Source organism: Amblyomma americanum, chromosome 4 (assembly GCF_052857255.1).
Source record: "Amblyomma americanum isolate KBUSLIRL-KWMA chromosome 4, ASM5285725v1, whole genome shotgun sequence".
Taxonomy (NCBI): Eukaryota; Metazoa; Arthropoda; class Arachnida; order Ixodida; family Ixodidae; genus Amblyomma; species Amblyomma americanum.
Genome location: NC_135500.1, coordinates 87,925,150 through 87,944,636, shown reverse-complemented (window position 1 = coordinate 87,944,636; position 19,487 = coordinate 87,925,150). Strand labels below are relative to the sequence as shown.

Sequence of the window (19,487 nt, the reverse complement as noted above, 5' to 3'; positions counted from 1 at the left end):
AAGTCTCCAGTTTTACGTCAGCTGGTGCAGTGACGTGGAAACACATGGGAGTGACCACATTCCAACGTATGTTTGCGTCAAGTGGTACGCACCTACTACTCCGTCTCGCGTGCGATATACAGACTGGCCTGCCTTTAGGTCGTCCGTGGAGATTTCCTGTGTGGACCTCTCAACACCATCTAAAATAGAAGGCCTGATTACGTTCTCTCTCAGTGAGACCACGCGGTATATATGTGCGCCTACGCCAGGGTCTCCTATTGACGTGGAATTCGAAAGACTACGCGCAGTCCGTCTGCGCGCCGAAAGGAAATACACAAGAACCAAATCCACGTATGATCTTGCCCTTTGACACCGAGCTCAACGACAAATAAAGCGCCACCTAGCGAGACTAGGGAGACAACGTTGGAGGCAGTTCTGCTCATCGCTGGACCCTCGCAAACCACTGTCGCGTATTTGGCATGTAGCCAGGAGCTTGCGTTCACCCCCGCAGGAACGCTATCCTTTCCATGCCCTGTCTTTTTACCAACGCCGTAATAATGTAGAGGTAGAAGAAAAATTCTTCAAAATGGTTGTGGGCACAAATATGGTACCATAAACCAGTTTGGAGGCTTTTGTAGCACCTTCACCAGATGACCACTACGACATGCTATTTACGATGCCTGAACTAGAAGCTGCTCTTTCCTCGTGCAGGCGTCCCTCTCCACCTGGTCCTGACGGGATTTCGTACGCGTCCCTCTCTCACCTTTGCATGGAAGGCCGAACTGTGTTGCTCAATTATTACAATGATACATGGGCTTCCGGAATCGTTCCAGAACACTGGAAGATCAGCCGCCTACCCCAGTAGCACAAATGGGGCTCTGAACTGCGGGCCCTTGTGGGCCCGGCACGGGCTGCCCATAGGGGCCCTACGTGGGATATGTGCGGGATTTGCAACTCGGCATCAGGGGGGACCCTCAAGGGCTGCCCAGTTGGCTTACTGCATAGCCCCACAAGGCTCCGCGCTGGATCCCCTTGGGCAGGCCCGTGCCGGGCCTCCGTGGGCTAGCCCGTGCCGGGCCTCTGTGGGCTAGCCCGTGCCGGGCCACCGTGGGCTGGCCCGTGCCGGGCCTCCGTGGGCTAGCCCGTACTGGGCACCCGTGGGCAAGCCCGTACTGGGCCCCTGTGGTTTAGCCGTTCTGGTCCCAGTGGGCTTCTTAGGTGATACCTTGCGGGAAATCAACAAAGGTAACCCATATAAAACCAATAGCTGTATGCCTTTGGGCCCACCGACCCAATTAGACTTAAGGCCCACCTTGCCAACCCAGAGAGGCTTTCTTCACTTCATCAGTATTTTTTGTGTACATGTTACTACTGAAATTACAATGCAAGTAAGAATGCTTCTTATTTATTTATTTGTTTTTGCAAGACATTTTGGGCATTCTTGCATACAAAGCCCCAATTACTGGGGTGAAGGGTCCGCCCCTTCATCCGAACTTTTCGACCACCATCTTAGTCTCTCGCCCCCAGCACGAACGCAGCCACTCTGTTGTTGCCTTCCATGGTGGCTGTTGGGATTCTGCGCTGCATAGCAGATGTAAAAGTGAACAAATAAACACACACATCAAATTGATATTCAGTATGGTGGATAAAAATCACTTTCCAATGTATTATACTCACATCTTTCAGGAAATGCTTCAAAGCCGTATGCAATGCTACAATGTGCAATGCTTGAAATATCAGCAAATTTCATTTGCTGTTAATATCCGTAACCATAATAAACATAAATATCCATAATAAGAATAACCGAAAGGTGCATGAGCCATTAAAGGAATATAGACACCTAAATTTATTGCGTGCTTTCTTCTGTCCAATGATGCGTTAGATAATAAAATACATGGATTACCAGGTAGTACTTGTCTACAACCCCGCTAAATAATTTATAATCGAATTTCTTCTCTCATGCTGTTTTGGTTTCATCGACCGAACGCCGACTGTCGTCAAGTTGATGTTTTGGTCACATGATGCAACTAGAAAAACTAATACAATCACTGATATATAGGTTTAATTGACTACGACATTTAATCCAGCCTCTTCCAAGACCTGGAATGACAAAAATGACCTGTCGGCAATAATATAACCGATTTTTTATGCCTCATGTGAATTAAACACCATCTACATGTCACAGTCATCGTTCGACTGATGAAACCGAAACAGCATCAAGAAGAAATTAAATTGCAGAAAAACTGCACATTGCGCTAGTTGGTGTTGATCCATACAAAAGCGCAAACACACACGGACAATGTAAGAGACGAGACACACAAACCAGCGCTGAACTTCCTACAGATTTTTTATTAGGAAGAAGCACGTCATGTATACACACACGAAAAAACAGCGCACATGTGCGATGTCAACAAGACTCCTAGTGCTAGTAAAAGGCAAAAACCGCTTTAAAAGCATGTGTGTATCTGCAGAACCGCTACCCACTATGTAGCATATTGACTTCTCGAAGCGATAATGTAACAGATGATGTACTCACGCACCCATTACTTTTTCTGATAATATGAAACGCCTCAGCTACTTCTCTAGTGCGCTGGTCAGAATGAGCGAACAAGACATCAGTATCGTAAAAAAAATGGCGTACGTTTGCACGTGAAACAATGCTTAGCTAGGTTAGTTTCTTTCCTAAAGAATTAGCGTGCTCCATGAGCCGCACGTTAACGCAGCGGACAATTCGACCTATGTAGGTAAGGCCACAGGACTGAGGGATTTGATATGCTACGCCAGTCTTCTCTTCTACGCCATCTATTTTCATGATTTATGTTGCAAGCATTTCTTCTGCGCCCTTCATGCTTTCTTTGAACTGCCGCCCCCACTCTCTAGCTTGTTATGTGCAGGGAACAGAACCTTTGCCCCATGCTTGCTTCCCACTCTTTTTAATCCGGTGCGATAGCGTGTGGACATATGGCATAACCCACTACCTTTCTTCTCCCTTCTTCCGAACTCTTTTCCAGCCCTGAGGTACTTGCAGACGATTTCAGCTCATGGAGGACTGTCTGCACTTAAAACGAGAACTGAGTCCCAGAAACCAGCTTACCTACATCTGTCTATTTGGGCTAAGAGACAGGACATCATTTTATGATAAGATTTCTTTACTGCCATGCCTAAGCATCCCGCAACGATGCCACTTTTTGCAAGCTTTGAATGAAAGGACCTGTAATTCGAAAGGGACTTTTCACTTCTAGGGGAATACTGCCAACAGACATGGTTTGGTTCGAAAGAGAATTTTAATTAAGGAACTGCAGGACTCTTTCTTGAAGGACTTCATGTGTGAACCTCAGCTCCAACCAATTACATGCAAAACTATGAACATTTGACACAAATTCGGGATTCACGGACCTAGCCAGCACCAGGTAATCATCCACATAACAGAAAATGCATATGCAATAACCGGCTAGATCAGTCTCAACTTTCATATCAACCCTGCTTAGATAAATGTTACTGAGAATGGGAGCTACCTTGGCACCTATGCACACACCCGATTTTTGCATATAAAGACGACCATCCCACTCAACAAACGTGTTACTCAGGTAGTAAGATAAGAGTTAAAGAAAGAATCCCATTGTGATTCCACACTCATTTTGGAACACGCATTCATCGCTCTCATCCGTAATACAATGCTGAACATACTGGATTAGTTCAAAGTGTGGAAGAGAATAAAACAAATCAACCACATCTACACTAAAACCATCACATAGTGCCCGCCTCTGATTTCAGAGGAAATCCGCTACTGCCTCAGAATTACAGTGGACGCCCAATAAACGAAACTCGGTAAAATGAAACTTACGGATAAACAAAATTAAACAGGGTTATTTGGTTGGTTTCGTATATCTGCAGCAGTAAAATTCTTCGGATAATTGGAACACCACTAACGTGTTACCCTCGGCTAAACAGCACAAAAGTTAAAAATTTGGAATCCTCCCGAGCGTATTTGTGCTCGCATATGTCAACCATGAACAAATTCTTCGCAGCCAACGCTATAGCTGGGACAAGCCAATCCAGTAAGTCGCTTGATAATCTTGTTTTTGTTGTCGTTCTGCGTTAGGCCTACGTGCGACCGGTGTTGTCGGTGCGTCGATGTGATGGAAAGCGTTAAGAAGCGGCCGCACAAAGCGCTCTTGCTTGAAAAGAAGTTACAAATTCTGCAGGAGCTTCAGCGAAGATCCCTTTCAAGAACAGAAGTTGCGAAGAAGTTCGACATCCCGAAGTCGACGCTTTCGCAGATCATGAAAAACAAAGACGTCATTCAAGGAGCTGTCAAGTCTGGGACCTTCGCTTCCAACCGGATGCGTATGAGGACGACATTGTATGAAGAACTTGAAAAGGTTCTTTTTCTGTGGTTTAAGCGTGCGCGGAGTGCCAGTTTTCCCATAAGTGGACCAATTTTGGAGCAAAAGGCGCGGGAGATAGCCCTGCAAATGGGGTTGAGAATTCCTGCGTCAGCGACGGATGGCTTAGCAGATTTAAAAAGCGCCATGGTCTAGTCTTCAAAACCATCTCAGGAGAAAGTAATGCAGTGAATAGAGAAGTCTGCGCTGACTGGCAACGCGGACGGCTGCAGGAGATTTTAAACAGCTATGAGCCACGAGACGTATTCAACGTCGACGAGATGGGCCTCTTCTACAAGGAGCTTCCATCGAAGACTCTCGGCTACAGAGGCGAAGCCTGTACAGGTGGGAAGCGCAGCAAAGAGCGCATTACCGTGCTGGTGGGCGCTAATATGGCAGGCGATGAAAAGTTAAAGCTGCTGGTGGTAGGAAAATCGAGACACCCACGTTGCTTCAAGGGCATTTGAAATCTACCTATGGCCTACACTGCAAATGGGAGAGCGTGGATGACAACAGCAATTTTCGAAAATTGGCTGCGGGAGGAGGACGCAAGGTTTACGAGACAGGGCAGTAAAGTTGTCTTCATCGTAGATAATTGCCCTGCCCATGGCCAGGTGGGAGGGCTAAAGTCCATCAGCCTTGAATTCCTCCCTGCCAATGCAACTGCTGTCATCCAACCAATGGACCAAGGAGTCATCCAGAACGTCAAGGTTCACTACCGCCGCCAACTGCTTCACCACATGCTGCTTTGTGCTGACAGTGGAAAGGATTATGTCATTGACTTGCTGTCTGCTATCCACATATTGGCCCGTGCCTGGTAACAAGTTCCGGCAACAACAGTGCAGAAGTGCTTCCACCATGCAGGCTTCGAAGCACACGATCCAATAGCCCATGAAGAGGCAGGTACTGCTGATGAAGAAGCAGACACTATACTTAATCAAATAGTGCCCTCTGCCCCTTTCTCACGACAAGACTATGAGGGCATAGATGCAAATGTATGCACCTGTCGCGAGGAAAGCATTGAAGAAATTATTGCAGAAGTGCAAGCCGAGGACCACTCTTCCTCCAGTGATGAGTGCGAGGACCCTGTGCCCAGTGCGGTGCCAGACAGCGCAGCTAGGAATGCAGTTGCACTTTTGCTACAGTACTTTGAACGTGAAGGGAGCGCAGAATTTTCGCAAAGCCTTTCAAATATGCACAGTTACTTTGTTAAAAAGCAACTGAAGAATGTAAAACAGACCACAACTGATTCCTTTTTTTCTTCACGCCCAGGTCAGTAGGGGCTGGTGCAGTGTAAATAAATATTTCTACATGAAATATGTGTGCTTTGCTTAAATGAAACTTCTGATAAATGGAACACTTTGAATCCCCTTCAAGTTCCGTTTAAGAGGAGTCCACTGTAGGTACGAGAAACGGATCCTTTACGCGAAGTGACGACAAATGTTTGCGAAGATAGATAGACACAAACAACTGCCAAGAATTGTGCTCAGATACGCTTGCCCGGAAACGAACTTTAAGCTTGTGCATCTTAGCACTAAAGAAAATTTCTAGCACCGATACTGATGTCTTGTTCGCTCATTCTGACCAGCCCACTAGAGAAGTAGCTGAGGCGTTTCATATTATCAGAAAAAGTAATGGGTGCGTGAGTACATCATCTGTTATATTATCGCTTCGAGAAGTCAATATGCTACATAGTGGGTAGCGGTTCTGCAGATACACACATGCTTTTAAAGCGGTTTTTGCCTTTTACTAGCACTAGGAGTCTTGTTGACATCGCACATGTGCGCTGTTTTTCCGTGTGTATATATATGACGTGCTTCTTCCTAATAAAAAAAATCAGTTGTAAGATCAGTGCTGATTTGTGTGTCTCGTCTCTTGGTCCGTGTGTGTTGGCACTTTTGAACCACCACTATGCAATTAAATAATAAATTATTTAGTGGTCGTACATGTATAGAATGTCTAATGCATGGTTTGAAAGAAAAAAACGCACAAGCAAAAATTTGGTACCTATAGTCCTTTATATTTGGATGGCTACTCAGTAATTGATAACGGAAGTGCTGAAAACCACACCAGGCAGATTGAAAGTAGCTTTTTCCTGCAATTAGATGGTGTGTTCACAAAGTGTCTATAACCTTCAGAAGATTCACATGTACTCACCAAAAATTGCGCTGTACAGCCGTAGGTTCTTAAATGCTTCTTTTTCGCCCCGCCTCTTCAATGTGTACATAAGGGCCACAGGAGTCTTCACTAGTCTTCATAATAAGTTTTGTAGCCTCATCAGCTGGCTCACTCCCAATGAGTGCTAGCTTTTTGATCTGAAATAGATTATACAGATTATACAAAGTGAACTATGCCATGAAAACCATACATTGAACCATTCATAAGACTCCCTCTTCGAGGAACCATGTGCAAGTCAACAAAAAATCAGAAGGATGTAGAACAGGATAATACAGAGGACTCAGAGACCTATGATCACAGTGGTGTGACTCAGCTTAATGATAACAGAATTCTCTGTTGTCTTCTAAATGCCCATCTTTGCATCATCATATTAATTTCCTTTTATGCACGACTCAATGGCATACACTTCCCAAACAATAAGACAAGGGGGAAAAAGTGAAGCCATTACTTTAAGGCCACCTTGAACCATGGCAAAATTGTAGTCTGGAGCTAAATGAATGATGTAAGAACATAACCGTCAGCTGCCACTATGAACAGCAAGGCTAACGCTTGTGCTAATTTCTTGTAGTAGGCTAGATATTATATACAGCAAATTCTCTTTCAAATACACTTGTACAAAATGAAGCTTTCAGGTCTACAAATCCAAATGCAACATGAGGCAATTTCGAAGTCCCAATTTAATCTGAAGTGGACTCACCATATGTAGAGGGCTCAAATTAACCTACAGCTGAACAAAACACTATGCATCAAAATTATATTGAAAGGAATCAATACGTTGCCAGTAGTTCATAGGCACAATTGAAAGAAATGCCATATACCCAGTCGAAAAAAAACACCCGCCCGTTTCTGGTGTTTACACCAAACTGGCTTCTTTAGACACGGGTTCTGGTGTGACCGTGTCTGGTGTTCCGACCAGACCAGGATTTTCAGACACGGGTCCTGATGTGGCATAGTGTGGTGTGCTCTAGTGTGTTCTGGTCTGGTTTTCTGTGCTGTGACCCGGTTGTCTAATACCGGCTCTGGTGTGGTTTCGTTTGGTGTTTCCTGGTGTGGTCGATGTACCATTCGATTTGGTGTGGTTGGTATACCGTAGAATGTCTTGATTGAGATGCTGTGAGTTTGGACATACTATCGTGAGAAAAATTAAGAGATCCCAGTGAATGCATGCCAAATGGTGTAAAACAGCAAGCACTCCTGATGTCGAGTCAGGTGCACTAACATCCATCAATCTCACTGCGCCGGCCTTGATGGCACGAGCATTTCATCAGATGGCACCTGCACGCAGTTAGGCATAGTATGGCACACACTCGCAGCGTCATAATTTTCCACATGATTGTACACTGGAGCATGCACATAACCACATCATTTCTGTTCTTGCCGAAGAGCAAGCACGTATCGTAAAGAAAGAAAAAATGCTCACATTTGCACAAAAGCGTCCTTAGCTTCATTGGTAGACAAAATTGGCAGTATAGTCAAGATGGAGGCCCCAAGCATCATAGCGTGCGTCTTTTCTGGCAAAGTCGAATAAGTTGAATTTCCCTGACAGCAGCTTGACTCCAGCTGTGTAGCCACAATGCCTGAAGAACAACAGAACAAAATCACGAATTTGTGTGAAATACACTATAATAATCACGGTGCAAAGACAACCAGCAAATACTGCTATTAAATTTAGCTCAGTGGTGCAATTATACAGTACACATTCAATACGACTCGCAATGCCTCTACAGTAAATCAACTGACTTCTGCTTTATAGTAAATCAATGCTACTCACATAAAGCAGCCCACTTGCATTAATTTGCTTGAAATCAGTATCTGGATGAGCAAGTATTTCACACTTTCATTCCCACAGTACAACGATGAACATGGACAAGGGGGAAGACACCGAAAAACACTTTGAGGTCCCTCCTCCCTTGCCCCGGTTCATCATTATGCTGTGTGAATGAAAATGTGAATTATTGCGTTGTGTTTTTCTTTTGTATTCATAGCTAACTGCATATATTTACAATACAGTTGGGTACGCCTGCATCATAATCTGAATTCGTCATATTTTGGCATTGCAGCTGATATTGAGCATGACAGTCCTTCCAACAGTCAAGCTTTCTGAGACAATCAACAGCACTCTAGCATCTCCGCTAATTTGATTCATTACCAGGCTCAGAGATACTAATACTTGGTAGCCTAGAGAAATAAATTGATATAGAAATTCTACTGCTGCAGAAAACAAAAATAAGAGAAATTAAGGAATTACAGCAATGATTACAAGATGCCCATAAAGATGGGCACAAAAAGGAGACAAGATGTAGTTCGACTAAAAAAAATATCTGATGCGAGTATATTTCAGGGTGACAAAATCCATGTATTGAGACTTTATGCGCACAGGGTGCACAACTGTAAAGCACTGCATGGCTGGCTGCATCTATTTAGAAGACCATTCCTCTTAATTTCTTCCAAAAAAGTGGCAGCATATCATAAAAAGCCGACTGCGCAAATTTATTTTCAGCTGAATGCCACATACAAAATGACAAGGGTGGAATGTTAATGATTCGAAAGGAAATCTTAAACAAGATGCGATGAACTCTGGCACTGGTAAAACCCCAACAGAAGCGCAAAAAAAAGCTGCCAGATTATTTTTCCTGCTGAATGTATTAAAACCAAAGCTGCCTGAGCGCACGAGTTTTGTTCAGGTATAGCTTGCTATGCACATCCTGAGCCTCTGGTGCAGTTGACTGCAGAGTACCTGAAGACACTTGCACACATACAAAACCCACACTAGATTCTGCGTACTGTGCATTGCCCACTATAGTGCCTAGCACGCCCTGTCTTCCAGTGAGATGCACTTCTTTTGGTGCATCCAAGCATTAAGGTTCCAGTTATAAAAAATGTCTGAGTTGATTATGAGTTAAGTGAATAAGCTTAACAAGTTGACTGGTTCTAAGCAGGCAGATCACTTGCAAGATCCGCTTCTCACAGCAAGGCAGAAAACAATAATGGCTTCAGGACACTGTAGTGCAGGGCTCCAAATTAGTTTAGACCAAGTGGGGTTCGTTAAGCTTCGCTGACATTGTATGGCAGACCGGCACCTTTTCCAAAGTAGCAATGTTTACTGCCACACATATACGTAACTCACTAGTCGCATGATTCCTCCGAACATGTATGCAACAAAATATTGCAACCGCTTCGAGCCATCTCTACAGGCCCCGCTGGGCCGTCCCTGCTAAGTGTGAAAAAAAGTGGCTAAGATATGCTTTGTCATATTCAGTGCTACAAACTATTTTTACATAGCATGCAGCAAAGCTAGCAAAAGAGTGCTCAAGCACACCTATGCTTGAGTAAAAAGTAGCCAAAATCTTTTTACATGTAAAATGAAGTAGCTGAAGTTAGAACATGACTTGTAAAACTGTATGCATAACAGCTAGACAAGAGAGCAGAGAAGGTAAGGGCAAACAGGGGTTCATTATGGGCTACATGATGGACTCTAACAGTCACTTCCATCATGGCATCTGACAGTTAAACAATAGGCCAGCTAGCATTCAATTCAAGCTTATTTTCATGCAAAATGCTTTCAGTGATGGCTACAAGTTATAACATACAAACTTTCGTTGTTAAGTTGAGGCAACCAGAGGATTCATGATGGCAAATGTGGCGGCACCCACGTATGCCTATACTGAATCAGCATCACTTAGGCCTCAGTAGCTAAAATCCAAGCTTCAGGGCAAATGACTGCTAAGTACCGTCCATCTTCTGTTTCCATGGCATGAGAAGTACATATTCACTAAAAGTTGTTCATTATGAGTAATTTCACTGATTATGCACTGCCGCACTGAACATAGAGCCTAGGCTTTTAAGCTGCTTTTATCCTCACACGAGCTAACTGAACCCATCAATTAACCTCCTGTAAATAAACTTTCACATGAAGACATCTACAATTATTTGATCACATCTTGTATGTCTGGCATTATCCTTTGTTTGGCGCTTTCATATTATAAACCACTAACAAACCTGAGTCCTAATTCTCACATACACTGATGGAGTGAGTATATGCCCCTGAGATAAATCCAGCTACAGCTAGCAATTACCTCTCAGTGCATCCATTTTTCACACTACAGCGCACAAAAATACACGAACGAAGAGGATAGACACCACGGACACCGGACATAATTTTTGTGCGCTGGAATGATGTCTCATAATTCTTCCCAGAACCGACTATCCCAGCCCTCTATTCTGAGCCTTGTGGAGAACCTTTTCCTTGCCTTCCGCTGTCACCTCCTGAGCACTTGCCACTGGAACTGCATAGTACAACTGCTTCTGTTGACCAGATGGGAATGGCAGTTCTCTTGTGAAATACTGCATCCATTGGGATTCCCTTCACGGTGTCATACATTGCCTTCTCTACCTTGAATTCAGATGCACCTAAAGGAAAAAGAACACGCATATAAAAATTCTTAGCCATATTTGCAGCCAGGAATATGATAATAATTGTATTTGTATGCTTCACAGCAACAACAGCAGTATGCTTTAACGCCTGTTGAAACAAGAAAGTAGAAACCATTTCGTTTATTACCAACACAAGACTTGCACCTTGATGTTGATGGTGTCATGCAATAGTGGTGAGTTCTGATAGGAGTGTGAAGTACAAAAGGCAACTGCTTGCTTCGAATTTTAGAACATGCAACTTTAACTGCACAATTATTGAAAAGGAATTGACTTCATCCTTGAAAATCGCAGATTAGTATGTGTGGTAGCAAATACTGAAAATAAAAATAGTAGGAGCACTGCCAGTGTTTAAATCAACACGCAGTGACTGGTTTGGTTTATATGGGTTTAACGTCCCAAAGCGACTCAGGCTATGAGAGACACCGTAATGAAGGGCTCCAGAAGTATCGACCACCTGGGGTTCTTTAGAGTGCTCTGACACCGCACAGTACACGGGCCTCAAGAATTTCGCCTTCATCGAAATTTGACCGCTGCGGCTGGGATTGAATTCGCGTCTTTCGGGCCAGCAGCCGAGTGCCATAACCACTCAGCCACCGCGGCAGCTTCGCAGTGACTGCTAAGAGCAATTTTCTAATTGCAGTTCTTGCCCATGCCCTTGTCAAGCAAGGCACTAATGCCGGTTGACCTGCAGTAAATCTAATGTATCCTCAACATGCTGCCTAGTTAGCAAAGTTCTTGTAGTCAAAATTGAACGAAACATTACTTATTTTTTCAGCTAGAAGCGCATGAACTATTGAGTCCAAGGCAAACAACTTAGTGCCTTAGAATAGTGTTCAACGAGGGGCCCACACGCAGACACTTGACTTGCCACTGTTTCCTTATACAAAGTAATACAGGAGTGCATGGCCTGTGCTGTTCATGGTAAGAAATACAAAATATAAATAGAAACAAAACTGAAGTGCAAAGAAAAATTAGAGACAAGTTCTGTCATTACACCTTATGTGACACTAGAGAGTACATATTCATAAAGAAGTAGTAAAATGGTCATTTTGAAATTTTGCACAATCATGAAATTGTCATGAGCACAGTCATTATGCCTTTTCTTCACACAAAAGGTTTCCAGCGGCTCCAGTGCACTTCAGTTTCTTTTTAGTACAGTGCCTTTAAAAGACAGAAATTGGTCAAGGGCCACAAAATGGTAATAACTGAGTATCACCATTTTCATATCTATGCTTCATTACTTTTTAACACAACCTCCAATATGACCCACATGATTTGCTGCAGGAGCAGGATTCCAGTGTGCACCACTCACATTCAATGAAGGACCTGGCTGCCTTTTCCAAGTGTTATACTAATTTTCACAATGAAAGTGCCGTTGAGCGAGTTTGACAGCAAGCAAAAACATGATTTGAACCTAATAGCATAAGGAAATTTTAAAGTGGTCCGTAACATTATGCTTGTAACAAGACAACTTCAGGTGTAAATACTCATCAAAGTTGCCATCAGATCTCAGCTTTGGTGTGCTCATAAAGGGAAGGTGGGGTGCTTAGTTATAATGACCAATTGTCACGGCTGGTACATTGTGCTACCTACTTCAATGATGAAGGATGTGACAAACTATCCTCCAAAATCTGACATCTGGCATAAAGGCTGAAAAGCAAAAGAAAATGAAGGACCTCTAAGACCTGAAATTATTTCCTACTTGAACAGTTATGCACATCATAAAGAAAGCTGACAAACGGCACGAAGTTATACTGGTATTTTGGTCTCAGATGCTCGCTCATTTGAGCCTCAGTATCCTAACTAAAGCAATAAAAAAGACATGACTGTTGAAGGCATCATAAGCTCCTGTAAAGCTCATCAGCAGTGAGAAAAACAAATTCTAACCTTCATAATAATATAAAAGCCAACCAATGAGGCCACTCTGTCAGTCACCAACTAAGAGAATGTACAAGCTATACACTGTAAATGCACAAACTCTACATGAGAGCAAAGCATGCCCTGCACTTGTGAAACAAATTTGTGTCAATGTAAGATTCTTGGCAACAGTAGGCATCACCATTAATGGCATGTGCTAAAAAGGAAGAGGGCACCTTAATGATGTTGTACAATTTAGAATTCAGCCTTTCAGTAAACTATATTTTGTCTAGTACCATGAGCACCGTCAGAGGAGAAGGCAAAAATGAAAGGAAAGCGGCCAGCTGTCATGAGGCCTGCCACAAAAAAACACTGAACTGAAGCGGTGCACAAACAAAAAAGAAGGAATGCACTATGCGATTACAGAACACAAAATAACACAGGAAAACAGGGCCCAACCAATGAATGAAAAGAGAACAACAAAAAGAAGGTAAGCAGTACTGAACACTGCTGCCTCTGCAAATTGAGAGCAGTGAAATAGAAAACACCTAAAAAATAAGTTTCAAGGACTATAAAAATGCAACTTTGGTCACATATTTTTTTAAACGCTGCATTAGACATTAGAATACACGAATCCCCAAATGGTATTTGCCTATCATTAAATAATTTATAATTCCATTTCCTTCTCTGATGTTGTTTAGGCTTGATCAGCCAAATGATGGCTGTGATGCCTAGTTGGCCTTTAGGTCTGCTGAGGCATGGAAAAGGCTACAATATAAATGTTGATATGAAGTTCTAATTCACTACAACACCTAAAACAGCCTGTTTCAAAAGCTGGAATGACAACAAATGCCATAGCAGCAGTTATATTACCAGTTTTCTTGCTTTTGCCATGACCTGAAAACCAACTACACGTCGCAGCCATCGTTCGGTTGATAATACTGAAACAACAAAGAGAAAGACAATTATAAATTATTTACCAGTCATAGAGCAAATATCACGGGGTGGTCCATGTACAGGTGCGGACAGAAGTAAACAGAGCGTGCCACACAAGAACTGCGTGTCAGCGCCGCCTAGCCAAACCAGACGAGAGCTGGAAATCGCCACGCGCATGTGCAGGCCCGCTTCCGGCGCGACCCTCTCAATGCTCCGCTTGCCTCGCATTCGTCCGGCGTCTGTGTCGTGCTGATGATGATCATGATTGGATGGTCGTGCTCTGTGTAGCTAGCGAACATTTCAGAAAACAAAGACCGCTGTCTTGATAAGGCAAATTGCGCGGGGACAGCTCTACCATTAAGCCGCTTCGTTTGAGACAGCTGGAGGCATGTTTGCGCCGCAAACAACCCGCATGTTTCGAACTTTTGCTGCCGCTGGGACTCTGCTGCGTCTCACTCGCAAGCAAACGCGCTCGAAACACTCGGCATACTGCCGCAGTTTTGTGTTAATTTTCTACAGTTATCACTGATGATTCGCCTTGTTCCTACCAGGCGCTGACGCAGCGCTAGTGTATGCACCCTGCCTGTCTCCCCCGAAACAAACTGCCCCTATAATGGACCCTGCTCTTATCACCACTGAGACAGTGCGCTGCGTATCGCGCTGTCATGTGCGAAGCAGAGCTCATGGTAATCACTTTGCATGCACCTTTGGATCTTAGGATGACTACAAGCACCCGCTGTCTCACCCACATGAATGCCGCGGCAGCAGTGCGTCACTGTTGCGTGCCCCGCGTGCGAAATTCGGCATGTAAGTATCCGTGATCGCCCACTAATCAGAGTATGAGCCACGACAGAACCCAGCAAGTGATCAACTCTTCTGTACGAGCTGTATTACTTCACAGCTACCGTTTACATATAGACATTGGTCTGTTTGAGAATATAGGTGTGAAAACCCAACAGCTGCATCCAGCACATTTGGAAGCAGTCACTATCCTTGAGACGCTGGATCGCGCTGCAAAAAGCGCCAAAAGCGGCGGTTTCATTTCCTTTTAAGCTGACCTCCTAGGCGAGGTTCCAATGCAGGAGCACTGTGGTGCAGTACAGACACACAGGGCGCATGCTTTGCCGCTCCGTCGGTTCCTCGTAGGAGCAAGCCGAAAATGAACGGTAACTGTATAAAAGATCCCGAAACTGCGGTGGTGGATCGAGTGCTTTTGAGTTTATTTGGTCTATAGCGAGATGGAAATGAATCCCAGAAGCAACTAAAGTTCGAAGGACGCGCGCTATTTGCAATGGAAACGCGCCACAGCTGTCACAGATGAAACGACATAATGATAGCGTCGCCCCCGCGGGATTTTTGGCTTCAAGGCAGCGGTCTGTGCGCTCCGAAATGCCCGCTCGCTACTAAGGGCGCAACCATCTGATCATAACCATCATCAGCGTGACCCTGACTATGGCCGAATGAGAGGCGAGCGGAGCAATGAGAGTTGCGCTGGTAGGGGGCCTGCATATGAGTGTCACGATTTTGAGCTTACGTGTGGTTTTGCTAGGCGGCGCTGAAAAGCAGTTCTTTCTTGTGCGGCGCGCTTCGTTTACTTCTGTCCGCGCCTGCACATTAATGTCTAAGGCACTTGAAAAAAGACGCAAGCAAACATCTGGTGTCCATAGTATATGCAGTTTCTTTCAAGCTTTGTTGAACTATGATATCAGGTAGCATGCCGAAAGGCTGAATCAAACAGGTCACTACAAGCTCCTAATTTCCTGTAAGTGTAACAGAGCAAGTATATTCACTGAACTTGCACAGTGTCATCACCAAGCAAGTGAAATGGCAAAAAAAAAATCAGAACTGACCAAGATAATCACAGAGGTAACAATTTATGGTGAACATTCACCTTTTTTCATTTAGCACTTTTAGCTTTTTTGTGCACAGGCTATAATTCAACAGACCTTGAAGTAGTTTGCAGTAGACGGTGCTTATTTTCCACTCAGATCTAGAGGCAGTAAAAATATTGCAACTACAGTGAAAAGTTCATTTAACAGTACCTCTTGCTGGACTAGTTGGTGTAACATTGTGTAACAAAAGTAAAAACAGCGCTAATGTTTACATAAACAACACAGAAAGAACAGACAGGACGGGCGCTGTCCTGTCTGTTCTTTCTGTGTGGTTTGTGTAAAAATTAGCGCTGTTATTACTTTCGTTATACAGTGAGAGGCCACAGAAGAGAAGCTGCCAAGCTTCAAGTCCAATTAATGTTTCTCATCTTTGAGGTGCATTCATAGCTGCACTATATAACACCATTCATATTCTTTTCATCAAGTGAAATAAAACGTATTTGCTGGACCAGTCTCTGAGGAGTGCCATGTGACACCGGCATTACTGCAGAAGCTTGACATGGTTATCCTTCTACTATGAGTGTCTATGAGGAGTGCCATGGGAGATGGATACTAGAGGAAAAAAGAATAAAAGCATTGTTCTCATGCTGTAATATCACCTTAGAATGCTGCCCTGTAGCCCATTACTTCATATTGGCATTTCTTAAAGCCTGGCTGCATTGAAGGGGGTCTCTAGTGACTCGAGAACGGGTGGGGAGGGAACTAGAGGGAGAGAGAGAAAGCGGCTGAGCTGAGGCTATGCCATTGTGCTCGCTGTTGCTTTGTAGCCTTGGAGTTGAGCAGCCAGCTCTGGACTCAATCGTGGTATGAGGGTGCGGGTTTCCCTTTTTCTTCCACCCTGTGTGTTGTGCTGTCAACGTTGCATTTTTTGCGTCTTGGCTATAAGAAAACGTGTTAATGATTCTTGCTAAAAATCACCACGAAATTTTAGAAATGACAGGAGAAATGTTCCAACCACCACTAACAAGAAAAAGAAAATTGGTTGATTGCTTCGGATTCATACGCTCCTTATAAGCATTCTAGTACAGGAAGTCTCAGATTCCTCGCTAGTTCTGTAAGGGTTCCGAGGCCAGCCGAGACACCCCTGTATATAAGCACTGCTTCTTTCTGAGCATGAAACTGGCACTATCTGATGATGACCTATTGAGAAGAGACACACACGTTATTTTGAATAGGGGAATGCCAATACATGCCATCAACGTTCTGGTCCAAAGCACACATTGCAACACACTGATCTCAATGCAGAGGTGAAAAAAAACAGATCTGAGAAAACTCGACACATACTTGTGCTCTGCAATGTATGCTGAACAGGCACAGACAAGAACAGCCCCAAATCTCGACAGTGGAGACATCATCTCCGATGAAGCTCTTTTCAGACCTCTTCATTACTGAAGAGAAGGCACTTCACCTGCATAACATAATTTCCAGCTGTGTATTTTGCACCCACAATGCCTGGCACTTCCTGATAATTATTTGTATTGCTGGCATTTCACACAACCACAAGAAAATGTTTAAACAGCCAAACTTCAAATACATAACGCCACTTGCCCACACTAGTTTTTATGATCAGCTCTGTACTACTTAGGTTATTCAAAACAACTTAATTTGAAAGGGTTACAAAGCGCTCTTTTTCTATGGCTACTTCTTCGTCATCATTTAGCAATGACTTTTATTCACGGCCGCCAGCAACTAAAAGAACTTTACAGCTGCAGGCAACGGTACCAATGTTACAAAAGTGATCGAGCAGGCAGCTACCTGTTGTGGTATCGCAGTGACACGTCGCTTCAATTCACTCAGTCGCTTGCATGCCTTGACGCGTCACACCCCTCCCACTCTGAGCTTGACAGCTGGTGTAATCGGCTCGTAGAGGTGTGTTCTAACCTTAAGACGCCACATCAGATTACTATAAAGACGCACATACGCGTAGCGAATAACAGAACGCTAAACAGACCGAGCGGCGCACGCTATCGGCAGTTCGCAACGGGCCGATACTGGCGTCAAAAACACGCGTGCAGGCAGTGCACGATCACGCCCCACGTCGAATAATGAACAGGAAGTCGGGCAACCACCTTAACGAAAGCCCAAAACATAGTCACGCGCCTTGCTGGGCGGTATACAATTGCCACATTTACATTTAGGACTCTTACGCGCGCCTGCCATTCAGCAAACGCATCTATGCATACACCTCGGCGCTCGCGTCGCAACGCATACACTGTGAACACTGACGGACCAGCAGTTTGATGATTGGATGTGGAATGCACTTTGCTGCCGCGGAAACAACCAGTGACTCACGCGCAATGCCGAAGGGAAACGAACAGGACAGAGCTGACGAGCCTCGTCCCTTCCGCTCCTTCTCGCCTTTGCGCTCGCTCGTTTATTTTCGCGGTCACAAATTGCACGCACTCTTGCGCTACAATATGGGTCTCACCTGGAAACGAAGACTCTACGAATTCCAGTAACCGCTTTCTTCTCTTGCTTTGCGGCTGCTATGGTTGAAGTCGAACGTGTTGTGGAAACGAGGACTCGACGCATTCCAGTAACCGCTTTCTTCTCTTGCTTCGCGGTTGCTACGGTTGAAGCCGAACGTGTTGTCAATATGAAACGGCTCCATGCTTCTCGGCGTGGTCACTTTTCACAAAGTACGCGAACGGCTGCATTGCTGACACACGGCGCAAGCTACTATAAGCAAAAAATCCAAACGGAAGTTTGAAGGAACGATTTTGAAATCAGACACAAACAGCACACGAACAGCAGCAGCACGGAGCACGGCACGGCGCGGCGTAAGACCTAGCCGGATATCACTCTGGAAATGCACCGAGGGAGAGGAGGGGAAGAGGGTGTGCTGCGTCCTGCCACGTGACCTGGCAGCAGCGCGCTGGATTTGAACGGCGTTGGGAAGCACGCTAGGCGCTGGCGCGTGGCTATTAGCGTGGCGTCATGGTAAATATATACTGCAAACTGTTACAAAATTGCAGCTAGACTAAGGCGCTCCGCGCCTCCGTGCATCATTGCCGTGCAGTTTTCATGTCAAAAGCAAGCGACAATGTTTCAGCTCCTTGCAGAACAACTTTACAAATTGTTTTCTTAGCTTTTCTCTTTTCTTTCTGGTCTTTTGCCGACCGGATTAAAGAGCTTTCACTGCATATTTTTTAGCACAGCACTAAGTTTCTCGTAAACCACATTTCGCCTTATGCTACAAAGATATGATCTGCAGAACAAGTCTGCTTTACTCAACTTCAAAAAAAAAAAGGTTAATCTCAAAGGTGCTATTGTAGATTTCAACAAAATGTGTATTACTGCAAAATCTCATTAAATCGAACACCAAGGAACCATAAAAAGTTCAAATTATCAAATGACCTCCAACAAAACTGACAAGAACCATTTGTACCAGGGTATAGACCGTTTACAGCGCGCAGTTCTTCCGTTTGAGACCAGATGGCGCCACAGACGCGCTCGGAACACGGCGCCATTACGGACCTCGTAAGTCGCCGGAGTGTACGCCTCGATGCAGTAATGGAAATATCGCGGGTGGCTGTCGAAGTGTTCTTTCTGCGAAGATGGGGAAAGGCAGAGGAAATACGTGCTTTATTGTGGATTGCAAGAATTGCGACAGAGAGTTAAAGGTGCAGGATGCGATCGTTTGCGAGCCTCACGGAACCGAACTGCACAAGGAAGTACTGCCCCTGTTCGCGCCCGTTTGCCATGCATCATTTCCGAACGGGCGAACGCGACAAGCACGTCCGCCAGTGCTAGATGGCCAATATAGAAAGAAAGGTTACGATCTTGGAAAATCTGCGAGGGTAAGTGCGCAACATTGCTTCATGAT

General features: G+C 44.5%; 1 protein-coding gene and 1 pseudogene across 7 annotated transcripts in view; one reads left to right on the top strand and one right to left on the bottom strand.

Moving 5' to 3' along the window:
* The window catches only part of LOC144129642 (uncharacterized), a 388,920-nt pseudogene that overhangs the window by 288,466 nt on the left and 80,967 nt on the right, over positions 1 to 19,487 (top strand). The window lies entirely within an intron of this gene.
* LOC144128113 (uncharacterized) lies at positions 1,368 to 18,439 on the bottom strand. 6 transcript variants are annotated; one of them, XM_077661195.1, is made up of 7 exons: positions 18,090 to 18,439; positions 16,946 to 17,069; positions 13,707 to 13,774; positions 10,793 to 10,952; positions 7,963 to 8,119; positions 6,522 to 6,679; positions 1,368 to 1,560 (listed from the first exon to the last, which is right to left on the bottom strand). In XM_077661195.1, the coding sequence occupies exons 2-5, from the start codon at positions 17,014 to 17,016 to the stop codon at positions 7,987 to 7,989; spliced, it is 432 nt and encodes a 143-aa protein (XP_077517321.1). In that variant the 5' UTR covers positions 17,017 to 17,069; positions 18,090 to 18,439; the 3' UTR covers positions 1,368 to 1,560; positions 6,522 to 6,679; positions 7,963 to 7,986. The 6 variants fall into 6 exon arrangements, with proteins under 6 accessions (XP_077517321.1, XP_077517322.1, XP_077517318.1 ...); XM_077661196.1 differs by lacking the exon at positions 6,522 to 6,679; XM_077661192.1 differs by lacking the exon at positions 16,946 to 17,069.